Source organism: Monodon monoceros, unplaced genomic scaffold (assembly GCF_005190385.1).
Source record: "Monodon monoceros isolate NGI ecotype Baffin Bay Population unplaced genomic scaffold, NGI_Narwhal_1 Super_Scaffold_18, whole genome shotgun sequence".
In the NCBI taxonomy this organism is placed as follows: Eukaryota; Metazoa; Chordata; class Mammalia; order Artiodactyla; family Monodontidae; genus Monodon; species Monodon monoceros.
The window spans coordinates 49,397,333-49,424,355 of record NW_021703774.1 but is presented as its reverse complement, the minus strand read 5'-3'; the positions used below and the strand labels follow the sequence as shown (position 1 = coordinate 49,424,355).

General features: G+C 35.8%; 1 protein-coding gene across 6 annotated transcripts in view; it reads left to right on the top strand.

Annotated features, from left to right (window-relative positions):
- Positions 1–27,023, top strand: part of RALGPS2 (Ral GEF with PH domain and SH3 binding motif 2) — a 162,588-nt gene that overhangs the window by 36,523 nt on the left and 99,042 nt on the right. For 5 of the 6 annotated variants that reach the window (XM_029228375.1, XM_029228378.1, XM_029228377.1 and 2 more), the window contains 4 exons: positions 2,923–3,067; positions 8,189–8,293; positions 9,366–9,416; positions 24,488–24,571. In XM_029228375.1, the coding sequence (XP_029084208.1) occupies positions 3,011–3,067; positions 8,189–8,293; positions 9,366–9,416; positions 24,488–24,571 (297 nt within the window). In that variant the 5' untranslated portion in view covers positions 2,923–3,010. Of the gene's footprint in view, positions 1–1,090; positions 1,412–2,922; positions 3,068–8,188; positions 8,294–9,365; positions 9,417–24,487; positions 24,572–27,023 lie in introns of those variants that run through there. The other variant, XM_029228379.1, reaches the window with a different exon arrangement.

Genomic DNA, 27,023 nt, shown 5'->3' with positions numbered 1-27,023 from the left:
TATGAAATGAGATTACATTAGTGAGAAGTTGTCACTTTAACTTTACCCTCTTGTTTACTTTTTTAAAAAAGCATTGGTTTCTTTGTGGGGATACCATTGAGAAAGTGAGGAGTTAGGAGACTGAATGATTGTGCCTAGAGTTTAAATAATCTAGTTTGTGACCTCAAGCAGGGGAGGTAAATCTACACATTTCAGATTTCCTATTTGGGGATTATATTAAAGTACTATGCCTGTTTTGGTATTTAAACTCTTTTAAAGGACAGATTAAATGTCTTTAGAAGTTTCAGAAGAGAATAGGAAATAATACATTTCATTAAGAAAAGAGCTGCTGTGATGTTGGTGTTTATTATGAATGATTGTGCTGTTTATACATAGCGCTAGGAAAAGTAAATAATATTAAGGCATATATTTGGCTTATCTAATTTGAACTTTTTTGTGTGCAAAGCACAGAAACATCTTGGGGCACATATTATAAAAATATAAACCCATGCCTGTCTCTTAGGACATGAAGTGTTTTTATGGTATCATATGAGGCTTTGTTGTACTTAAACAGTATTAAATACTGACATGTAGTACATTTGTAAGTAATTATGAATAAGATTTTTGTTGAGGTATGCTTTGCTATACTTTTTTTTTTCATGTAATGGGTTTTAATATGACAATTTTCATAGGATATTTAAATGACATTTTGATTAAAAACAGGCAGAGAAAACTTTATTCTTTACTGTTAATAGTTTACAAATGTATTAATGTTTATTCCTGGTGTATTACCTCTTTTTCAGTAGATATTAACCATAAAATTTATATATTTGATATATAAGTTTTAGACTAAGGATACATTTTTTTTAACGATTTGATTAATTTTTCTTAACACTAGGGGGCACTGTTGATTTATGAATTCATATCTAAATCAGGCATAGCATGTGGAATGAAATGAAATTACTTGAAGACATTTCATTGCAAATTGAGTGTTGCCTTCAGAGAGAATTTGGATTATCGAGTTCATTTTGTATAGTACTATAAATATAAATGATTCTTAATAAGATTCTTAATAAGAATAAATGAAGTTTATAAAATAAATACTGTAGATTGAAGGAAATTAGAGTATTTCTATTCATTTTCATATTGGTTTTCTAAATGTTTTTTTAAAAAATCATTATTTCTAATGTAGTTCTCATTTTAAAAATTCTAGCACGATGTTTTGCTCTTAGCAGGTACTCAGGGTATATCTGAAGAAACGAAGATAAATTTGAGATGTGACTGAAGGCTGCTATCATTAGTAATACTTTTTAAGCATTTGAAAACCAGCAACATGTTTTGCTACATCTAGGAAACATATTTTAGGCATTCTCATTCATTATTTCTGCAGTCAGGATTTTGCTGATGCCCACCAACACGTATTTTGTGAGAGGTACATTTCTAAGGTTTTTGTCTTCTTTAATTAGAAGACTCCCTTGAATTTAAGCCTTGTGTGGATTCCTTAGATAGTAGACAAAGTGTGTGTCATTATAATAGCACTCTTACCATGTGTCAGCACTGTTTTAGGTGCTTTGAATATATTAATTAATTTCTCCTCGCCACAACTCTATGAAGTAGGTACTTATTGCTATCTCTGTTCTATAGGTAAGGAAATTGAACACAGAAAAGGCAAACAGTTTGCTGGGTTCAAACTTAAGCAGTTTTTTTCTAGAGTTTGTGCTTCTAAATCACTGTCCTATATTGCTTCTCCAGAGAGAGGAAACTTAGCATTTCAAGAGAATTATTATTGATATTTCAAACTAAGCTTTTAAAGTGGGTACAATTTTGTAATGCACAGCATAAGGAATATAATCAGTAGTATTGTTAATAGCTCTGTATGGTGACAGATGGTAACTAGATTATTGTGGTAGTCATTTTGTAATGTGTAAAAATATCAAATCCCTATGTGATACACCTCAAACTAATATAATAATGTAAGTCAATTACTCTTCAATAAAAAAGTGGTTATAGTTTTAAATACCTAATTTATAGACACTTAACCATTTCTCTTATGAAAAATATCATAGAAATTTAAAGTTGGAAAGGGACCTTAACTCTGTTTATTTGTGTCATTTTACAGAGAGGAAGAAATTCCCTCCTAGATAGGTGAAGTTACCAACACAGTGATATACAGCAAGTTTTTTGTGGAAAGGGATTAGACTCTCAAGTAAACATTCTGACTTCCAGTAAAGTGGAAAAACTATGGTGGTGTGGAAGGAATATTTGACTAGAATTTTAGATGACTTGAATTTTATTCTTGACCCGTCATTTACCAGCCTGTGTCCTCAGAGGCTGTGTTTGTGTTATATGAGTATCATGATATCTTCCTTAGTCTTATTGGTAGTTGTGAAGATCAGTGAGATAATGGAGTAAAGATACTCAGTAAACTTTAAAGCCCTATACAAATAAATATATCATGTACTGTGGTATTTTTATAACATGCTCCATAATAATTTATTTTTAATTATTCGTTATATCTTTGTAAACTACATTATCAACACTGCTAAACTTATTCAGTGTGGTTGAGTTAGGGATGTCATTTAGATCTCTAAAATTTATTTCATGAGACCATATATTACTTTGCCACATGTTTTTTACACTTTTTCTTAAGACTAAAAAAGCTTTTGAATTTTTCTCACAATAAATAAAAAATTATACCGTTGCTTTGCTGATAAAGAATATAACAGCAACATGTGTTGACCACTGGCCATTTGGTGTTTCTGATCATTTGAAAATAGCATAATAGGATTGTCCTCAAACCAGATTTAGTGATTTAACTGAAGTGAAAAATAGAGTTTAGTAAATTTGAAGTATTTTATTTCTTGGCATGGTGACAGGCATGGGTTTCTTTTCTTAAACTTCCAATAAGACACACAGTTAAAGTTTTCTATTTATTTTTTACAGGAATAATAATGTATTTGTGGCCTTGGACGTGAAGCAATCAGTCTTCTGTTGCTGTTAACTAGTGTCAGGGACTGATGTTGTGGGAAGCATGGACCTAATGAACGGGCAGGCAAGCAGTGTTAATATTGCTGCTACTGCTTCTGAGGTAAGACATTTAAAAAGTTGAGTTGTAAAATTTCTTACCTGGCATTCTGATTTTTTAAGCATTATGATTGGTCACAGATGTAAATCAGAGCTTGAGAAAAAAGGTTACGGATTTTTCAGTTTTCAAAAAACTATTTTCATTGTACCATCCATGTGTTCATTGTACGTTTTAGGAGTTCATCCCTACCTACTTCATATACTTGACAAATCATGATTACTTAAAACCCTTTCTTGGGTTTAGTTTTAAAGAATGCATAGAATTTCTTTTCAAAGTGTTTTTACATTTTATGAACCTTGAGGGCAACAGTACAAGTGGAGCAAAGAATGACATAATATTGACACTGTCAAATCCCTTGATTCCAAGCCTGTTGAAGGAGATCCAAGACCTATTAGGCTGGGATGTTGAAAGCTACTCCAGTGATGTATGTAGCTCAGAGTGTTAAAGATGGAGATAAAGACTGAACTAGGTGCTCACCTACCCCCCCCCCCTTTTTTTTTTGCTTTGTCTGTAAATCTAGGGTACTTGGCCTGCTTTCCTTAATAACTTTGTATTTAGCTTCTATATTTCTCCTTAATTTTACTCTTACCATAGAGGATGAGAATAAATGTTTATGACACTTTAACGCCTTGACCTCAGAGTTCCTCGATAACTTCATTTTGCCCAAGCCAATTACTTAGGCCTTGCTGTCATTGAAAATATTCTATTCTAAGTCAGTAGTTTCAATTATTTTTCTTATTAGATGATTTCTGTATTTTTTAACATCTTTATTGGAGTATGATTTCTGTATTTTTAACTCTAGCTCTGGCTTCCCTTATGAATTTTATTAAGCATTTCTGATGGATGGACTTTTTACTTACAATATGAACAAAATCAGGTTACTTTGTTTCTATTCTGCTGCACTACCTGTAAAGAAAATAGGCCACCCTCTTTCTCTGACTTTTGTTAGTAGCATCACCGTTTCCTTAGCATCAGAGTTCAGATCTGTAGATTTGGCATTAACCTGCTTCCCCTTGCCCACCACAGCCATTTTCACATCACAGCAGGGAGAGTCTGCTAACAAAACAGAAGTTAGAATCCTCTGTAATGTAATCATCTAGTGACATCTCATCCTGCCCACACTCAAGTGGAGAGGATTGCACAGCGGGGTGACCACCAAGAGATAGAGATGCCTGGCAGCCGGCTTAGAGCCTGTGGACCACACCTTATCTCTGAGATCTAGTCCTTTACTCCTTATTTCTCCTAGTACCATCTTAGTTTGGTCATTTATTATTTCTTGTCTAGAATGTTGTAGTGGCCTTTTATTTTGATCTTGCACTTCTATTCCCTGCTATTTTTGGTACATTTGACTGTAATTCAATTTTAATATTCTTAAAATAGCTGTTATACTTTATTTTATTCCCAAACTGTCCATGGTTCCTCATTACCTACTAACTAAATATTAACTAAATACACATTCAGCCCTGCATTTAAGACTTCCATCAAAATGAGCCTAAATTTTCTTTCTAATGGATTTAACTGCTAATTCTTTATGTGAAATTTACATTCTAATGAAAGAATACTACATCTTGTTGATGTTTGTATAAACCCTTAGCCTTTTCTATTTCAAAAAATTAGGGAAGTTTTCTCCTGATTCCCTGAACAGATAGGAGCTTTCTGATTTTTGAAACTATCACTTAAAAAAAATTTTTAAATAATTTTTCCATAAATTTATACATAGCTTTTCTTCCTCCTTGAGACAGGGATTATGTATGTTTGTAAATATGTCTGTAATATATGTATATTTACATGGTATTTTTATGACCATATTTCTTGACTATGTTAAATGTATGTGTGTGTATGTATAGTATATTTATGACTATGTATCCTGAAACATATGAGCTAGTATTACAGGAAACAGTACACAATTGTTTGTTAAATAAAATAGATCATTTCACTCATATAAAAAATTGTGTTGGCCTTTCTGAAAGTGGATGAATTACATCAGACCTCAGAGTAATATAATTTAGTACATGAGAAGTAAGGGGGGGGCGGGGAAGTCTGCCTTTTAAATTATCCTCCTGCTGTGGCAAGAAGATAAAATTAAAAATATATGTTTTTCTACCTTCTCTTAAAATAAAGATGTGTTAACATATCAAAATGCAAACTTCACAAATGTGAAAACCTCACAAGTACTTAAGGTATTTGATGGGTGATTGACTCCTCCTGTCTCTGCCTTCTAGACTTAACCTTTGTTTAAGCTTCTGGTCAGTAGAGTGGTGGCGAACTTTTTTCAGACATTTAGAAGTGTCAGTAGTTTTTTAGTCTTGTTGTGAATAAAGAATTACTACTATGCACATTATGTCTCAGTACTGCTTAGCTTCTTGTTGTTACCAGCTTATTTATTGGTAGTGGGAAAGCAGATAGAAGCACATCACTCATAATTTTTAAAGCCTCTACTAATGGTTTGTAAGAAGGAAAAGAGGAAAATGATTACTGACTTTGATAAGCAATAAGATTGCCATTATGATTTGCTCACTTGTCTTGAATGAGTTAGAAACTTGGAGAAAATTACCAAATTATGTTTAAAATGAATGTATTTACTTGACAATATATTTATTATTTGGTAGTTATTGGATTAGTATATACTGCTTAACTGATGTCTATTTGAATGCTTAACATGAATAAATTTCTATATTTGTCTTGGAATATAAAGTAACATTGTCAACATACTGTAAGCTAGTCTTAGTTACAGAGGTTAAGCACATGGAATAAGATACTATATATGAAATCCCTTTATGAGACTTTGGGCTTCTGCTCAGACACGTAAAGAGCTTGGAATTCATTACTCCTGTCCTCACAGCTTGATAAAAGCTGAACAAACTGAAAACCAATAACTTGTCTTAGCTCTGTGAGAGAACTGATGTCACAGAGCAAATTGACAGTGATACCCTGAAAACTGGAGAAAGGCAAATACAGAGAATCACTGTTTACCAAGAGCAGAATTCCCTGGAGCTTACTGTAATTGACAAACTGCTGGAGGCAGTGTGTGGACTAGCTTGAGAGTTAAGAACTCCTGGGGGCTCAGTTTTAGGTCTCCCTCCCCACTTTTGTGAGTTTTACCTCCAGGAGCCCCACCAAGTTCTCACAGTGAGGTTCAGAGAAAAATCCCTCCTGTTTCCAGCAGAGGGAGGGGAAAGTAACCATTTTGAAATATACTAGGGGGAAGTAATCCTAAAATATGCCCAGCACATTGTATTCCCCACCTGACCTCAGGGGAGACTGCTTTACCAGAGCCTAACCTACTTGCAGAAAGAGAAATACCCAACTCCGGGCCCTCTAGCCTTCCTGGCTTACTTTCTAAGGGGAGTCCAGGGTACTGACAAGCACCTAAGGTCACAGCCCAAGGGCACAGGCTCACTAAAGTACCTGATTGTAGGGCAATGGAATGCTTCTCCTCTTCCCACACCTTACCACCACATCAACATGGCTCCTGTATAATAGTAAAGGATCACACCTGAAAGAACTGCAAAGCAGGAGTTTCTAGAAAAACCCAGAGACCAAAACAAGGACACTAGAGGAAGGTGAAGGCACCTCTAACCACAACAAATAGTAAACAGCATAACTCCTATACAAATAAATGTAAACCCTTGCACTAAGGGCCTATTTGCCTCAGTTTCTGTTACCCACTAAATCATGTCAGGCTTTCAGCAAATTTTAAGGCATGCTAAAAGTAACAAAAAAACATAGGCTGAGAGGCAGAGCAAGCAGCACAGCCAGACTCAGATATGGCAAAGATTTTGGAATTAACGGACTGGGAATTAAAATAACCATGATTAATAATGCTAATAGCTCTAATGGAAAAAAATTGACAACATGCAAGAATAGATGGATAGTAGAAGCAGGGATATTGAAATTCTAAGAATCAAAAGGAAATGCTAGAAATCAAAAACGTCGTTCCAGAAATGACGAGTGACTTTGATTGGCTCACCAGTAGACTGGTGACCAGTAGACGGCTAAGGAAAGAATCAGTGAACCTGAAGACATGTTAATAGTATCGTCCCAAGCTGAAGTGCAAAGAGAAAATAGAATGAGGAAAATGGAACGCAATATTCAGGAACTGTGGGGCAATGACAAAAGGTGTAGCATGTACGTAATGGGACTGCCAGAAGGAGGAGAAAGAGAAAGGAGCAGAAGAAATATTTGAAGTAATAATGGTTGAGAATTTTCCAAAATTAATGACAGATCCCTTCCTTTGTAATGATTTTGATATTTAGTTGCTACTGCAAGGGAAGTAAAAATGAAGCATAATGACAGGTGCTCAAAATTGATGTATAATAGCTGATAGGTTGACATACATAATATTATACCTCTGTAAACGAAACTTTGGTTAGTTTTTTCTGCCACTGACTGTAGCCTGATATCCTACCACCGTTTAACAGAGAGTGATCTAAATGTTCTTACAGGGATGATACTCTGGTTTCAGCCAACTGATTGCAAAATACACTTTTATTTTGTAGTACAGATGAAGTGGAAATTTAACAGAAATAAGATTTTCAGGGCCAAAAGCCGCCTTTTGTTCTGCATATAGCAACAGCAAATTCAAAATTAAAGCAGAAAATGCTTAAATCTGTACTATAATAATAAGAAGAGTATCAATTGTACTATCACAGACAGACATTCACTTAACAAACTAGACTGGGTTATTTAGTTAATGTAGTTCTGAATGTTTTCCTGTGGTTTATGTTAGGAAAATAATTTGTCTTTTTCTTAATAAAAAATTAGTTTTAAAAATTATAGATGGGTGTATCCTTCTCCGCTAAGTTCTTTTACCCCATTTGAAAATCATTGAACTTGTTATTGATAATATCTTTTATTTCTTTTGGAAATGATAGGATGTCAGGGTGAGGAAACAGACAGGAAAACTTACTCGAGAACCTAAAACCCTAAAGTTGAGGTTAGATTTCAAGTTGCCCGACCCTTTTCCTAGTGCTCTTCCAAGGAAGCAATGTGTTCTGCCCAACTTTTCTACAGCATTTGTTAACTCCCTTTTAGCTTCCTCAGTTTTAAGGCCAGTCTAGTTTCCATGACACTTAACTGCAAGACAGTTTTTAAATGGCTGCATTTTTTTTTTCAATTTAACAGAAAAGTAGCAGTTCTGAGTCATTGAGTGACAAAGGTTCTGAATTGAAGAAAAGCTTTGATGCTGTGGTATTTGATGTCCTTAAGGTTACACCAGAAGAATATGCGGTAAGCCTCCCACCTCTTGTTCTCCAGTTTTTGCACGTAATTTACATATTGGTGCTATTCAGTTAGAATTTGTAGGCCCAACAGAGGAGATTTTTAAAAAAAAACTGGATGTGGGAATCGATGGGGAGAGTAGCACAACAATGGAGCAAGCAGAGGAATGAACAGGAGAAGGTAAGAAAATCCATTGGTATTTTTAGAGCAGCTTCGTAAGTTACACTATCAACTTGGTAAGTAATAATAAGTATTTACCTTCATGGTGATTGCTTTTGTCCCTACCAATGCCACCTCCCCAAGCTAACTGTACTTTATTGACATATGTAAGAAGAATTTTTACTTTTTCCTAAATTAAAAAATTAAAGCTGAAGGCATTATTGCAGTATCATGAAGGATACCTAGAAAAACTTTTAATTCTTAACTGATATAAGTGTTCATTTATTTGTGCTATCTTTTCCCTTTAACTTGTTAGCAGAATATATTGATTTCCTGATATTGCATCACTCTTGCATTCCAGGAGTAAACTGTGTTTGGCCATAGCATATTATTCCTTGGTATATTGCTAGATTTTGTTTTACATCTATAACCACAGTTGAGATAGGTCCATGTGAAGTCCTTCAATATGCGTTGCCACTAGTGTAGAGTCAGTTACTTCTTATAAATTGGGAAGAATACCTTTTCATTAATGTCATATTTTATATTACTGTTTGAGTAGATATGATTTAATAGTCACAACAACAACACTGCTCTATGAACCAGTAGATCCAAGGTTTTTTTTTTAATTTGGATTTAATGTATGACCATGTTCAAATTTTTATAATTATTTTTGTTTATTTTGTAGCTTTACCTTATTTATCTCACAAAACAATATGAATAGGCATGAGATAATTAGAATTAATTATATTTAATGATATAAGGGCTAAATTTTCATTTTTTTAAGCCCTTATAAAACTGGGATTTCTTTCTGGTAAAGATTTGAGTACTCAATATGTTTTAGTACAGAATATAATTTTAATTGCAAATATATGTCACATTATGGAATGCCAAGAAATTGTAATTTTTTAACTTTTTATTTCAGGGTCAGATAACGCTAATGGATGTTCCAGTATTTAAAGCCATCCAACCAGATGTGAGTAGTTTTAAGAACTTTCCTTTAAAATATACAAGATGGTGAATTATAGTATCCCCAATTAAGAAGTTTTAGAAGTGACAAATTACACTTTATATTAATTTTTAAATGTTTAAAGCTTTTGATGTAACTTCTCTGTATATTACTCAGGCCTCAAAAACTCATGTGGCATTCATAGCTATACACTGTTGAGTCATAGATAGTACTGTTTGAATCATTTTGGCTGATTTGGCTTCATCACTTTACTGAAGTATCTATTTTACTGATGAGAAAACAGAATGACATTTGTCCCCGACACACACCTAAGTGTTGGAACTGGCTTTCAGACTCTAAAAACTGATGCTTTTCCCACTCTTGTCAGGTAAGAATATTAATATGATTCTGTATCTCAAAACTAAGTCATTGATAATACCGACATATTCAGTACCATAAGATATTTTTTTAGTTCTTCTGGGAACAAAATATAGTGTATTTGTTGCAGTATTTTCAAGTCAACTATAACATAGATGTTACAGAAAACATCTGTATCTTCAGTGGTATAGACAGTATTAGTCCTGTGTTTTTCAAGTGAGTTACTTAATGTCTGAGTATCTCAAGTCTGTCACTTAACAAAATGAAAGGATGGGCCTGAATGATCTCTGAGTCTTTGTCATTTCCACAACTCTGTGTTTTTCTAACTTTCCTCCCTTACCATGGAGGGCACCCTCAATAGAACCATTAGTTTAGCAACAGAGGAAGAGAAACAATCTAGTCTATAAATAAGGCACAAACAGAAAATGGCTTTTGTATTTAAATGATAGTAACTGAAATATTCATTTCCTCACATCCCTGAACAAAACAAAGCAAACTAAATTCTTTATAAAAATTACATTTTTTTGCCCTGAAGTTCAGCCATCTTCTCCGTAGACATATTTTTTTCCTTTTTTTTTTTTTGCGGTACGCGGGCCTCTCACTGTTGTGGCCTCTCCTGTTGCGGAGCACAGGCTCCGGACGGGCAGGCTCAGGAGCCATGGCTCACGGGCCTAGCCGCTCCGCGGCATGTGGGATCTTCCTGGACCGGGGCACGAACGCGTGTCCCCTGCATCGGCAGGCGGACTCTCAACCACTGCGCCACCAGGGAAGCCCCTATTTTTTTCCTTTTGAATAAACTGCAATTACTATATTTCTGTTTCATACAACATTAGTACCATCCAGTAGAAATATAATGTGAACCATTTCTATAACTTTACATTTTCTAGTAGCCACATTACAAATTAAAAAGAAACAAGTAAAATTAATTTTAATAATTGTACTTAATCTACTGCATCCAAAATAATTATCATTTCAACTTGTAATCAGTATAAAAATTATTGAGATGTTGTACTCTCTTTTTTCTGTACTAAGCCTTTGAAATTCAATGTATATTGTATAATTACAGCACATCTTTATGTGGAGTTGCCACACTGCAAGTGCTTGTGCTTGTGCTTGATAGTCATTTGTGGAGAGGGGTTTGACATTGAAGATCTAGACAGTGACTGTTACTTAAGGACATAAACTTCGAGTCAGTGGGAAATCTTTATTTCCCTGGGACATCTAACAGTGCTTTGTAAACTTCATAGAAGTGAACCTTAAAAATTCCCTTGACCCCACTTCCTGATCTAATTTAACACCAACCCCACTGATTTTTTTTTTAACCTAAGTATCTTATTTATCCATTCTCTCTCTACTCTCAACACCCCAATCCAAGACACCATTGTAACTCAGCTGAATTACTACAGTGCCCTCTTACCTGATCTGTCCACATCCACCCTGACCCTTGTAAACTTTCTCTACCCAATAGCCAAGGTAATCTTTTCAACATGTAAATCTGCCCATCGGATTCCTCTGCTTATAATGCTTCAGTGGCTTCCTGTCACTCTGAGGGTAGAGACAAACTATCCTAATATCGTCTACAGATCTCTTCAAAGTTTTGCCTCCTCTTACCCATTCCAACCTTATCTTACACCTTTTCCACCTTTTTCTGGTCTCACTACAGTGGCCTTTTAGCCCCTCTCACCACTGAGCCTGTGTACATCCTAGTTAACTGCTACTCATCCTTCAGTTCTCAGATCAAGTTTGACTTTCTCAGGTGAGCTTTTCTTCTCTTCCTACAGGCTCTCCCAGCACTTCCTAGTTCTTCACAGGACTTGTCAGTTGCAGTTTTACATGTATGTGTTGTGGTTCAACAAGTATTTACTGAGTGTCTGTTCTGTGCTAGGCACTGGCTTACAGCACTGAAGAGACTAAAATTCCTGCCCTCATGCATCTTACATTTGAGTGAGGTGAACTAGCACTGTGTCATGAAAAACATGGAACAAGCCAGAAGAGGACAGGGCGGCGTAAGGGCAGTGGGAGCTGTGATTTTAGATAGGATGGTCAGAAAGGCTTCACTGAAAAGGTGCCGTCTGAGAAAGACCTGAACGAGGTGAGAGAGCAAGCCGTACTGGTGTTTAGGGGAAGAGTGTTCCAGGCGGAGAAAACAGTACGGATACTTACTACCGTAAGTTTCGTTCTTAGTTCTTTTGGGAGCAAAATATAGTGTGTTTGTTGTAGTATATACAAGTCTGCAGTGGCCCTGGATACTTTTCATTATACTTTTATTTTATGACTTTATAATATGACTGTGTGTTGTATTTTAGAGACAAGAAAGAAATCAAGGAAGGCATTTTTCTTTTTTAAAGGAGACTAACATTTATTATGCATCTACCCATTGTAAGCCATTTATTATGCTCACATAAGGGAAAAGATTACTGGTGTGAGGTGTGAAGCCCAGGGCAAAAGCCAGTGAGCTGCAGTGAGTGAGCGCGAGGGTCTAGTAGAAAGTGAGAAACGTAGAGAGGGCTGGATGGCATGGTGCCTTGAAAACCATTCCTCTGAAAAAGATCGGAAGGTAGGGGAGGGTTTTGAGCAAACAAGTGACATTTTCTGACTTGGGTTTTAAGTAGCTCTTCCTGACTACTGACCAGGGTATGTGGGGAGGCAAGCCTGGGGGTGGGGAGGGGCTGGTACCAAGAACTGAATCAAGGAGACCAGGTGAGAGATGAAGGTGGCTTGTATCAGGGTGTGAGGGAAGAGGTGGTGAGAAGTTGTCAGGCACTGTATGTGCAAGAGGAGTCAAGGATGATGACAAGGTTTTTGGCCTGACACCGGACACATGTAGTTGATAGTCTCTGAGATGGAAAATTATTAGTATTGTGTTCATAGCTCCTGGGGCTGCCATTTATATAGAATAGACAGTGTAGCCTGTGGAGAAGGGCCAGAGGAGCAGGTTTTAAAGGAAGAGCCTGAGTTCAGCTTTGGACATGTTTAGTTTTACCTGCCTGTTGGACAGCCACAGAGAATGTTAAGTTACGTAACATATACTAGCATATATTTTCAGTTCAGACTGGAAGTGTGAGCTTGGGAGTTGTCAGTGTAGGGATATTTAAAGCATAGGTGAGATTACCAAGAGAGTGAATACAGATGCAGAAAAGAAGGGACCTATTTAGTGTTGAGGAGGAGCTAACAAAAGGAACTGAGAAGCAGCAGCCGGTGATTTAGGAGGAAACCTAGGTTAGTGTGAAATTCGATGAACCAAGTGAAAGACATTTTTAAGAAGGAAGGCGTGATCAGGTACAGAGTGGTGTTAACCATGTGCTTCTTTGTTTATTGCTTTTGCCACTTCTGCTAGGTTTTAAGCTACATGAGGACACTTAGGTCGGATAATTTTGCTTTCACTATTTTATCTGTCTGGCATGTAGCAGGCACTCAGTATTTAGAATGAGAAAATGAACAGTGTTTAGTAAATGTTTGTTCAATGAGAGAATGTCTTAAAAAATTGAAATAGGAACCCTTGGAAGAAAAGCTGTAGCACCAAAATATTCTGATGTATCGATCTCATATAATCATCCAGATTACATTAAATCTGGCAGTGTAAACAGGACTTTGTCATCTGGCAGAAAAATGTTTTCTAATTTATCCTGAGATATTTAAGACATACAACAAGGCATAGGTAATGAGATGAACCTCTCATCTCAACCTTCAGCCTAAGCAGTACTGTTGAAGCCACTCTGCGTCCTCCCATATTCACCTCTCTTCCCTCCTCCCACCAAAGGAACCACTATCCAGTATTGATCTGTATCATTCCTGTGCATTTAGATACAGATTTTCTGTAAGTATATGTATCCCTTAGCAATATGTGCTTTTGCAGGTTTCAGATTTTTTTATGTAAGTGGTATCCTGTTTTTCTTTCTTCTTTAGCTTCTTATGTCTAACATCATTGACTAGCATCCATGTTTATACTCTAGGGCATTAATTACTGAGTTGTAGCGCATTAACATCCTTAAATTTATTAAATACTGCCAAATTGTTTTCCATGTTGTTTGTACAGATATTGTTTATTATGTGAAACTCTTGCTATTGATAACTTTAACAGAAGATTTTTTAAGCCACGATGGTGGCCAATCTAATGTACTAGTCTCATTTATTAGCATAAAATGGTGTCTACCTTATTATGTAGTTAGAATATTAACTTTACTAAAGAATGAATTATTTCTGTTAAATCCAAATTTAACCTCAGATATGAAAAGATAGTGTTATCACTGAACCCAGTAAATTTATCTTCATGTTTCTGCCCATTATACCAGTGTTCGTTCTACTTTATATATAATTTTATGTAAAACTTAAAAAACTATATATATATATTATGAGACTATTAAAAAGATCTTTAGTTAAGTTACACTAAAACTGTTTCAATCAAAACTCATTATTATGTGTGAATATCCACATGTAACTTTATTTCAGGTGATGATTTATTCACATTTTCTGAAATAAAACGTGTTCTAAATTTGAGCTTTGAAGATTATAGATTCTGAATCCAACTATGTGGTTTAGTGATTTTTCTTGCAAATTGGTGATTGAACCACACAGGTCTCACTCAGTTTTCTACAGTAGAGGCAATTTCTGAGTTATTTGAACCTTATTAGAATATATAACTCCTATTAATTCTGTTCCCTAAGTACGTCCCTGTCATTCTTACCAGTTTGTGGCATTCTGTATTCCCAAGTCTTTCATATCAAGCAGAATTTGTTTAAACTTTTGTCCCTAAATTTATTCTTGACTTGTAGAAAGAAAGGGGCAGCTATAAGAAGCACAGTTGTTTTCTCAGAATAAAGCTGCTTATCTGCCTGTCTGTTACACTGTCTACCTCAGAATTGCTCAGAGAAAAAAGAAAAATTCCAAGCCTTTTATTTCCCTCTAAAAACTATTGTCCTTATCTTTGAGATGTTAAAAATTATTTTTTATTATATAGGGACTGGCCTTAGTCGTCCGTAAAATACTGGACAACGAAATCACATCTTCAAGTAAGCAGATCTGAAGCAAACATAATGCTAAGTCTGGTTTTTCTCCAACCTTGTATCACACTTGAAATTACCTCAGAGTGAAGGAAAACAAAAGAACAGATTTCGACACTTTGTTTCTTAGTTTTTTGTTTTATGGTAGAGAAGAATAGAAAAACTTGTTCACCAATGAAAAGAATTTAATGGTAAAGGAAAAGTCCAGTAATTTTAAAAACTACTTAGTTGGAATATAATTACATGTTTGCTCTGGTTTTAGTTTCTAAGGTCCCCTGTCTGAGTGATTTGTACCATTTATCCATTTTTAATACCAGTCAGAAACCTTCGAGTCATTCTTTTCCCTTCTCCCTGCATCCTCTTTCCTCTGTTCTCCAGTATCTCCGGTCGATTTTACTTCCTAAATAACTTTTCTCCCCTTCCTTATGAACTCTGAAGGGTATTTATTAAAAGAGCACAGTGTTTTTTCAGGGCTGCAGCTCATTGGCTCTAGAAGTATGAACATTCCTTAGTGCCTGTACATGGTTGCTGGGCCTGAGACAGGTCTCAGCTCAATCTGTTATCTGTATATACTGGTGGATCCCCCTTCATCTGAACACTTTGCCCTGATATTCCCATAGTTAGTGCTACAGAAATCCTAAGAATCTTCACTTGCCCATTGTCCCAAGCAGCATGGCCAAATTTGGAAGCTTCTATGGATAGTGTGATCCCTCTCACACAAAACCAGTCTTTTCATTCTTCTCCCCTCCTCCTAATAAGTAGCCATTTCTTAGTGATAGGGACTGGAAGGAAACACAATAATATGGTTGCTGGCACTGAAGTTATACTGATTACAAGGAAGGAGAAAAGTTAGTAGCTCCAGCATCTGCACTCACCCTCTGTTAATATGTCCTTACAACTCTCACTTCCACAGAGTTGCTCACTGTCTTTTTGTTCTTGTTGTTCTTTAAGTTAAACCAGTTTTGGGGGTAAATTTCCATGTACTTTGCTGCCTCTTTTTCTTTTTTAATCAGTGTCCAACATTCACAGCTCTCTGAATGGGTGCTCAGAAAATTCTTAATTACTTAATTTCACTTCCTTTAAAATTTATTTTAAAGCCCTTTGAATCCCAAAAGATAATTTTTAGTGGCAAAACATAAAAGCAATAAGCCAGAAGAGATGCATTTTTGTTTCAGCTTTGCCATCTATAGATTGTGCCAGTAAATACAACCTATTTCATATCTTCAGCCTTTCTTAAAAAAAAAAAAAAATTAAATGTGTGAAATAAGGGATTTTGGACTACTTGACCTTTAAAATACCTTCTAGGGACTTCCCAGTGGCACAGTGGTTAAAGAATCCACCTGCCAATGCAGGGGACACCGGTTCAAGCCCTGGCCTGGGAAGATCCCACATGCCACAGAGCAACTGAGCCCGTGCGCTTCAACTACTGAGCCCGTGCGCTTCAACTGCACTCTAGAGCCTGCATGCCGCGACTACTGAAGCCGCGAGCCACAGCTACTGAAGCCCACGCGCCGGGAGCTGGTTCTCCACAACAAGAGAAGCCACCGCAGTGAGAAGCCTGTGCACTGCAACAAGGAGTAGCCCCCGCTCACCGCAACTAGAGAAAGCCCGCGTGCAGCAACAAAGACCCAGCACAGCCAAAAATAAATAAATAAATTTTATTTAAATAAATAAATAAAATAAAATACCTTCTAGGTCTTTTGAGAAATTCCTGGAAGTAGAATAATTTTGGGGGGTGACTTCAGAGTAAGAGCTTCAGTTAAGTGTAGCTGTCAATCGGTAATAAACAGGACTTTGACCAAAACTGCAGAAGTCTTAAGGAGGTGATAACTGTTGGGGGTGGTCGTAAGTCAAGTTCTTAGAGATTGGGGGTCTCACTAGAACGTAAATTCCACAAGGGCAGAAACTTGTGTGCTCTTTTCACTGATGTATCTATAGTGCTTGAATAATACTTGTTCAGTATTTGAGTTTGATGAGTGACCATTCCAAGGCTTTATCCTGTACAGCCTACAGGCATATCGTCTTCCATTGTTTATCATGTTTGGAGTTATTTTTGCAAAAGTCTGTTACCCAGTCCAAGAATGTAACTTTTATAAAGTAACACTCATTCTATGGAAGCAGAATTTTTTTCCCCTCTGCCCACAGTTCAGAACCATTTTCTTCCCTAGTATGAATTCTTCAGTGTTCAGTAAGGGCGAAAGTTTACTTATCATAAGGGAAACGCTCATTAATTTCAAGTATGAATTTTCTGGTATTTAGTTGAAGCTCAGCTCTTGTTAAAGTTTTCCCACATTTCTTATATGCATAGGTTGCCCCAGTATGTTTTCTCTTCTGATTGTGAAGGTTTTTTTTCTTTTAGAAAGCTCTTACACATTTACAGGGCTTCCTTCCATTGTGAGTTCTTTCATGTTGAGGAAGCAATGACTGTATTCTGAAGATTTTTCCATGTTTATTACATTCATAGGATTTTGGGGTTTTTTTTCTATTATGAATTCTCTGATGCTCTATAAAGCTTGTATTTCTCCTGGAGGCATTGCCACGTTCATTACGCCGGTGGGGTTTCTCTTCAGAATGAGTATTATGTTATTCAACACAGGATGAGTTATGACACAAAGCTCTCCTGCAATCAGGCTCTCTCTCCAATAGCAATTCTCTGGTGATTTTGATCAGTCTTAAGTAAGGGGGGTGAACTGCACTTGAAATCTGTACTGTAGTCATTACGTTGAATAACGTTTACCTCTCTCATGAGGTTCCCAAGTGTTTATAAAGTGACAGGCTCTGACTGAAAGTCCTGTGATGTGTATTACATTCAAAGAAGAAAGTTCCACACTTTATTCTGGTAGGTCAATATAATAAGTCATTTAGATTATATCAATAAACACATTAAATACAAAGGATAGATAAGGCCCTCCTGTATAACTGGGATACACTAGAGATTGAGGAAGAATTCTGGTTAAATGAGGGAAAGTACATAATAGGTCATTCTGAATCTTATTAAAGCATTTCCGAAAAACTTACAATTGAGCTATTTCTGACAATATGTATAAAGAGCTTTCTCTATGCGAAATTTCTTCTGTATGCAAACAGCCTATAATCTTGGCAACATCCAAAATTCCAACATCAGGAATATCATAATTCTATCCTTGTTTTAATGAAAATTATCATTTTCATTAGAATTAAAATGTAAAAATCCATGAATATAGTGGGAGGTTTGAAGAAAGCAAAGAAGACATGTGACTCTTCTTGTGGACTAGAAAAAGCTAGCTGTTTGTTTTGTCAGTTCATATTATTGCTGTTCCTTACTGCGAACTTCCTTTATATACAGTCAGGGCAGGCTTAGATTAGAACTAGGGAAGATAACTGTTGACTAGGAGAGTAGATATATCACAGTATCAGTGGCAGAAGATAGCTTCTGCCTTTCTCTCTGATCTCCCTATAGAGGTGGCTTTAAGGTATTGGAAGGAGGGAGGTTGGGGGAGGAAAGAATGTGAGTACATTACATTACAGAAAAGTGAGGTGGTGTTTTTGATTTAACATATTCCATTAGAATTATATAGTTTCAGGGCTTATTCAACCCATTAAGAATATAGGAATCGCGGTGACCCCCTCATCTCAGGGTGAGCGCTCATCTATGGCTGAGACTTCTTTCCAAAGAGCCATACAGGCTGAATGCTAATGGCTGTATTATGCCCCTGTAAAGCTTCCAGCTTTTGAGCCTAGGAATGCCTCAGCAGCAGTCATCTTCTCACTCTGAGGGCCCCCACACCCCACAGTCTTTTACAAATTCCATTGCTTTTTCTTTCCTTGCCTCAGTCTCTGTCTACATGCTGGTCTATATTGGCCTTTTCTCTTCTTCTATCTATAGGTATCCCTACAACATCACCCTTAGAGCAGTGCTTTTAAAAGTGTTGGAACCTACAAGATGAAATTTAGATCAAGAATTTGACTTTACAGAACAAACCTACAAGACGTAAGAGAAGCTGTGGCTCCTGTGAAATTCAGTAGTTCTTTCATAGGGTAGGTGGTCATCAGTTGTGGTGTTTGCCTTCCCACGTGCTTCCAAAATAATCTGTTTAATGGCTCAAAATGAGTCCATGAATATACTTTCAAATACACTTTTAATGACTATTAAGAAATCACCTTTGTATATGTGAGTTACTGTTAGAAGATTTCTTTTCACTGCCTGATTTAAAAATTGAATGTTGAATCCATTTGAACAAATTTTAAGAGGCATCAAGGCGGTTCTGTTTCATTTAGCCTTTGCTAAAACAGAGGCTTATTTACGCAGTGTACTCAACTTGAATCAGTCTTATTCATAAGTTAGACCCCCCAAAAAACGTCTTTTGAGTCACTAAGTTACTTTTTGGTGTTCGTGGGAAATGGGTTAGTATAGAATAACTTGACCTGGCTGATAAGCTGTCAATACAAGATGATCTGGTAGGAGAATTTATTTCTTAGATTGTATAGTGTCACTTGGAGAAAGAGCCTAGGTTCTGAGACAAAAAGAGACAGAGACAAAGGGAAAAGCATCTTTTTTCTCACAGAGATATTTAGTGGCTATTGGGAGGTTGAGATGGGGCAGGGCAAAATTCCTTTAAGGCCAGTTAACCATAAATGCATGTCAAGGTTTAAGAAGAAAGTACTGGATGAGTTCTTGGAGTCCCAGTGCAATGCCTACTTCATAATCCATTAACTTGGTTTTTGTTTTCGTTGTTTTTTAAACTTTTTATTTTGAGGTAATTACAGTTTCACAGGAAGTTGCAAAAAATAGTACAAGGATAATTTTAGATTCACAGTATCAAACCCAGGAAATGGATGTTTGTACAAGACATGTCTGTATAGTTCTGAACCGTTTTACCTTTTTTTTTTTTTTTTTTAATTTATTTTTGGCTGCGTCGGGTCTTCGTTGCTGCGTGTGGGCTTTCTCTAGTAGTGGCGAGCGGGGGCTACTCTTTGTTGCGGTGCACGGGCTTCTCATTGTAGTGGCTTCTCTTGTTGTGCAGCACGGGCTCTAGGCGCGTGGGATTCAGTAGTTGTGGCATGTGTGCTCAGTAGTTGTGCACAGGCTCTAGAGCGCAGGCTCAGTAGTTGTGGTGCATGGGCTTAGTTGCTCTGCGGCATGTGGGATCTTCCCGGACCAGGGCTTGAACCCATGTTCCCTGCATTGGCAGGCGGATTCTTAACCACTGCGCCACCAGGGAAGGCCACGTTTTATCACTTGTGTAGATTTGTCTTATTGCTACCCCCATCCAGATACAGAACTATTCCATCACCACAAAAGATTTCTCATTTGTGCTACCCCTTTATAGTCACACCCATCCTACTCCCACCCTCATTCCCCACCATCCTTAACTCCTGGCAGCCACTATGCTGTTCTCTATCTTTATAGCCCGAGTTTGTTGTTGTCTTAGATGGGCTAGTAATGTAACATTGTTTCAAAGGGGAAATGTTTTCTGAAGCAGAGACTACTAAAGTTTTTAAGAACCTGCTTGTTCTTATTTTTTAATTATAAGTTTCTTTAGGACGGAGGGCTCCAATGGAATTTTAACCTATTTGCTCCCAAGTAATGTGACTGGAGGTTCATTTAACTCCTGCCTTCTTTCAGTCTGCTTCAAACAGAGTTTTATTAAAGGGGAAAAGCATTTTTTCATTAAGCTAATGGTGTTGAAATGTCCCAAAAATTGAATGGATTTTTCAAAATGTCTTAGCATTTCTTAGTTGAGGAATCAGAAAAGCATTAAAAAAAATTTTAATGTAAAAAATAAGGCCACAATTCACTAATACCTTTGTCTGTGTTCCTTATCATAATAAATTATAATGATAAAGATAGGATCAAATGAGTTGATATGTCTAAAGCACTTAGAACAGTGCCTGGCACGTAGTGATCTCTATGTTAGTTTTAACTATTATTTTTATTGCTGCTGTTAAGACATATGTTCTCAGGAAGAAAGGACTTTTTAAGCACAAAATCAGAAGATGAGATCACGCAGAAAAGGACAGGTGTATTGGCTACTTTAAACAAACAAAAGCCAGCCCCCATATGCACATAAAGAAGATTGGGAAGATGTTTACATAGGTTTATTCGGGTGGTGGGTTTATAGGAGATTTACGGCCCCCTAACCCCCATTTTCTATTTAACAAATACATTTAGCGACCATGATTCCTCTTACAGTTGGGGAAATTAAAGTATAATATATAGAAAGGGAATTAAATATACCTAGTTTTGATATGACTCTTGTGAACTGACACTCAGTAGTGCTAGTATAAATGATTCAGTATTTCAGAAGGGCAGTTTGACAAGGATCAAGGCCTTGAAAGGTTCCTACTCTTTGACCTAGTGATTTCACTCCTAGGACTATATATTTAGGAAATGATCAGAAATGTTGGAAAAGGTGCAAGAATGTTCATTATAGTGTAACCTTACTTATAATAGGAAAATGCCTTATCAAATGGCTTGATAAGTTTAATAGCAATTTGTTAGAGACACTTTGATTATAGAATTAATACAAATATGGAAATTAACTGGTTAAAAAACAAATTCAGAGTTGATGGATTTAAATCTAGGAATTTTGTCCTAAACTGTGACATCTTTATATGGTTGTATAAATAGGCTGTGATTTTTAGAAAGAACAAACATGTCTTCCAGAAGTTTGATGTTTTTAATATAGTTATTATATGTCATTTTATGTGAATATCTACCACTAAATATTTTCTGTCTCTACAGGGAGATGATGTGCAATGAGCATGTATCTAGGCTGAGTATCAAGTACCAAAAGTTTCTTTTACTGTAGAGTTGCTTCTGTCATTTTTTTTTTCCGTCAGTAATTTCGAATTTGAAAGTTGCAATTTAATTTTAGCTTTAAAAAAAGTAATTCATATCTTCAGAGCATTTACTGTTTATCTATTGTGTTAAAGTGATACTTTTCATCACTTTCTTCAGTATTCCCTGTCTCAATTGCTCAAGCCAGAAACTTGGGAATTGTAGTACTTCTGGATACCTCATTCTTAGCTTACACTGTGTGGATCCAGTTTTTGACCAAGTCCTGCCTACCTCCAAAATATCTTGAATATTTTACCAGTTTTTTTCAATATCCACTGACGCTACCCTACTCAAGGAACATTACCTTTTTCTTGAAGTATTATAATATCATCACAACTATTTCCTCAGTCTTCCCTTGAATCAATTCATTCTTTTTTGTTTCTATTTTATTTTAAAATTTTATTGAAGATATGCATATATCATGTTTAAGAAGCCATATATTTCCATAGGAGAACAAAATATAGCACTATCCTGTTGCTCCCACCCTTCCAGCCTCCACCCTTGAGCCCCACGCCCATCCAAGTCTCTTTGTGTTTCTTATTTGGAGGAATTTATGTTTTTAAGATAATATGTCTAAATGCCTATTGCTTATGATTTTTCAAATTTGGGATATGATTTATTGATTCTCTACTATAGAAGATGATTTCAGTCTCTTATTTTCTCTTCCTCTCACATTTACACAATTTACTTCCTCCTCTTTCTGTGTAGTTATGTCACAATTTTGACATGAGTAAGTAATACTGGCTCAACCATTCTTTACAAGTGTAGAGAAAGCTAAAGAACAGTTGAGCCATGATTACTTACTTAAATTTTGTTTTCCTTGAGCTAAATAACTTACTTTAGCTTTCTCTACATTTGTCACTAATTTTTCTGCCAGAAGTGAATGTACTGAGTGTGTTTTCTCAATGTGTTCAAACACTCCAGATATTGCTTCATCTTTCAGAGATGTCTCTCTTCGAATTTCCATCCTTGCTACTTACCATCTGGACTGTTGTTCTTAAGGTCTGCTCATTGCTTTGTCCCAGGATCTCCCTTTACTGTTTATCTGGGAATTTCCAATATTTTCTTTCTATGTTGGTTCCTCGGTTTCCTGGATCTTGTCTTCCTTTTTCTTTGCTAGTTTGTTTTGATGGAACACATATTCTACTAGCTCTCTGATAATAGGTGCATATAAGGCAAATTCTCTTGAGACTTTCATGTCTGAAAATGTCTGTGGTATACTTTCATACTTAATTGATATTTTTGTTGGATAAAGAATTCTAGGATTTTGAAGGCTTTGTTTCAGTTGTCTTTTAACTTCTAGGGTTGCTATTGAGATTTCTGATACCTTCTGATCCCTATTTTTCTGTAGGTGATCTGTTTTTGTTTTGTTCTGTTTTTGAACTGATAGATTTTATGATTTCTTTGTCTCCAGTGTGCTACAGGTTTTTGATGCTAGGCCTTGGTTTGAGTCTTCTTTTTCTTTTTCTTTTTCTTTTTTTTTTTAATCTTTTGTAATGGGCATTAGACAGGTCTTTTGTCCTTCAAGTTCTGGAGGTATTTTCTTGAATTAGCATTTTTTTTTTTTTTTTGGTAAGTTACTTTCCTCTATTTTCTCTGTATTCTCTTAAAATTCTTTTTATTATTCAGAAGTTGACTCTAATGGACTCTTCTAATTAACGTAATATTTTTGCTCCTACTTTTAGCTTATTGTTTAAAAGATATTATCACCTTTATCTCACAACTCTTCTGTTGATTTTTAAATTTCTTGTATTATATTTTCATGTCCAAAAGTTTTATTTTGTTTTCTAAATATTTCTTATTTGTATCCTTCTGTTTTTGCCATTTAATGGGAGAAATATCTGTCTGAAAGTAATAATTATATGGTTTTGTCCTTTTCTTTTCTCAGTTTTCTTTTGTTCTCTGCCCTAACTTGATTTCTTCAGAGGTTTTTCTTTTTTCCTATGGATTCTGTCTCTTTCTGGTGGTGGTGGTTGTATTACAGCAGGGTTCTTAACCTATTTTGAACCTTGAACCCTTTTGGCAAACTGAAGCTTCTGGAACTGAACCCTTCTTTAATATCAAAGGAAATCAGTCCTAATAAGATACACTTACTAAAATATTTTTAAAAACTGTTCTATGGCAATATATATGCCTCTTTATTAACATATTAAGTAAGATTTATAGGTGATGAGATTACAGCTTCAAAGTAGTGATGAGGGTAAATGATATTTTTGAGATATCTGTACCAGTTGTAATGTGCTATGAAAATATCTGATTTTTATTAGTGACAAAGTCACATGTATTGACAATTCTTCTATAATTTGTAGCCTGCATGTATAATTAAAAGGAACGTCATTTCAGTTAGAGGTTAGTGTAAAACAAAAATTTAATTTTTTTTTTTTTTACATCCAAGTTCTTGTGCCCTTTGAATTCTATTGATAGACCCTGTGGGGGATCAAACACCCCTTTATTAGAGGTTTCTTCAAATACCTGGGGTCGTTGGCTGTCAGCTCAAAGACTGAGATACTAGAAAGCTGATTGGAAGCTCTGAATGAATGACTGGGGCTTGACAACTAGTGGGCTTCACTCTGTGTTGTGGGATGCTCAGCTTTCATTGTTTGTAGATAGATTTTTCCTCTTGGGATTCAAACCTCTTGAAAGAAGAACCCATCTTTCTGCATATGGAGTATAAGTCTAATTATCTGTGTTCACATAGACAAGTAATTTTGCCCTCTTATATTCTAATAAAATTTCCTTTTGTGTTTTAACTGAATGGTTATGCTATTAAATGTGTTCATATTAAATAAAACAGTTCTGGGAAAGTACACAACTGTCTTTAATGCTTTGAAACCATTAATGCAACAGGAAAACTGGGCTATTTCATGAATTTATATTTAATTTTCAACTTAATTTTTCAGGAGCTTTCAAGTTGTGGATGGAATAAAAAGGAAAAATACAGTTCTGCACCAAATGCGGTTGCCTTTACAAGAAGATTTAATCATGTGAGTTGCTTATAAAATTTTGATATTTAGTTTCTGAAATTCAATTTCTCAGTTTATAATTTTCATTAAGAAATAGCTTTAAGTTTTTACATCAGTTCTAGAGCATTTTCAGCCAATATCTCTTCAGATATTGTCTCTGCATGATCTCTGTTTTTTTCCTTCTGTAATTCCTATTGGAAATTTACTGGAACTTGACATTCTTTCCTACTTGTATCTTAACCTTTCATATTTCATCTATCCCTTTGTGCTCTGTTCTGCATGATTTCCTCAGATCTATATTTCAGATCACTAATTCTTTTCAGATGTGTCAAATCTGTTTCAAATCTGTGTGCTTTTACACTAGTGTCATTTTTTTTCTTATTTTTAAAATTTCTTAAATCATTTTCAACTTTTTATTTTATAATTTCTGTTATTATCCAAAGTCCTGGGAGTACTAATTCTCTGTATCTGCTGATCCTTACTCAAAATGGTTTGTTTTCTTATGATTTTGTAATTTTGAATTGAGAGCTCATGTTCATTTAAGCTTTAGCTGTGGGAATTTTGCTGCTGCCTAGATTGAGGGTGTATACTGTCTAAGAGGCATTTTGTTTGCTTTTGCCAATACCAAGGGCTATTACAGAACTAGGACTATTTTTTTATGTTATATGTTTTGGTTGGGGAACATCTGTACTGCTCTGTACTGAAAGTTTAAGCTCCAAATCCAATTAAGGGCAAGTTACAAATTCTTGTGAAAGGTTTAATTTTCTCCTTCTTCTGTGTCATCTCCCTCTGTCAGTAGGTGAATTGTTTAGTCTACTTTTTCACCAAAATTGTAGCCCTTTGAAGATCCCTTAGATAGGAACAGACAGGGGACGGTAGAGGTGTGAGGCCTTATATTATGACTTTGAAGGAGTATTAAATCCCTAGTCCCTATGCTCTTGAGAGGAAATCTTCCAAGGACAGCTGTAGTACCCTTTCCTTTTTTGCCTTTATTTCCTTTGTTTTTGACCTCTAGTGAAATCTTTTCTTTTCCTTTCAAGTTAGTTATACACTTTTTAAAAAATGGTTGGGGTTTAAAAATGGGGTTTATAGCAAATAGTTTCTCAAGTTACTTGGTTCACTGTATACCCAAAATGGAAATGAGTTAAAGTTTTTTTTTTAATTAGATTAAACCATTATTAAGGGGCCTAGACAAACATGTCTTATACTGAATTCCTTATTTAAGCTATTTAGAAGTTTTAAAATTTTTCTGAGGTGGTCAGAATTTATCATCACAGTAAAACTTTTTTCTTCGCCATACAAAAACATTGTAACAATACCCATAAATTTGACTTTAGATTTTTAAGCACTCATATTCTTCTCTTTTTTTTTTTCATATTATTCTTAAGTAAGCCAAAAGGTTGTTAAAGCCAAATATGTCACAGTGTACCAAAAGCTCTTATGCTTAATCAAGATTACAGTTGATCTATAATAAGCTCCATTACTTAGTTATTCCATTACTGTTATTTTCTCCTAGGAGGGTGTTAGGAAATCTGAAGGTAGCAAATTACAAAGGAAGTTACAGAGAGTCTTTTATTTTTAAAGTGAGTTTCTTGTAGGACTTCCTTGGTGGTGCAGTGGTTGAGAGTCCACCTGCCAATGCAGGGGAGACGGGTTCGTGCCCTGGTCCAGGAAGATCCCACATGCCGCGGAGCAGCTAGGCCCGTGAGCCATGGCCTCTGAGCCTGTGCATCTGGAGCCTGTGCTCCGCAACGGGAGAGGCCACAACAGTGAGAGGCCCGTGTACCGCAAAAAAAAAAAGAGTTTCTTGTAGATAGCATATAGTTGGGTCTTCCTTTTTTTTGGTCTGGTCTGACAATCTCTGCTTTTCAATTTAGACCTAGAAAAAAATGCAAAGAGAGTTTCTGTATATCCCTAACCTCCCCTAATCTTAACATCTTAGGTAAGTATAATATAGCTATCAGAGCCTGGAAATTAACATGGGTACAATACCATTAACTAAACTAAGGGCCCTATTCAAATTTCTTCAGTATTCCCACCAATATCCTTTTTGTTGTTGTTCCAAGATACCATTTTGGATCCCACATTGCATTTAGTTGTCACTAATTCCAACAAAAGAGTTATTTTGGAGTCTGTTTCTTTTTAATGCTTTTTCTCTTAACAGTCAACTTTGAATCTGTTTCTTTGTGTGTCTGGTAATTTTTTCAATTGTATTGTCATCATTATGGATAATATGTTATAGAGATTCTGGATTTTGTTGTCTTCTTTAGAAAAGTATTGATTTTTATTTTATCAGGCAGTTAACTTGGCTGGACTCAAAGTCTAAATTCTGTCTCTCCTTGGAGAACATATTTCTCCTTGGAGAAGTCTTTCCAGATTTTATCTTCATTTGGGCTTCTTCGAGTTTCCCTTGCATGTGCACAATTGCATGGTCAGCCAGAGATTTGAATGGAATTTTTTTTTTTTTTTTTTG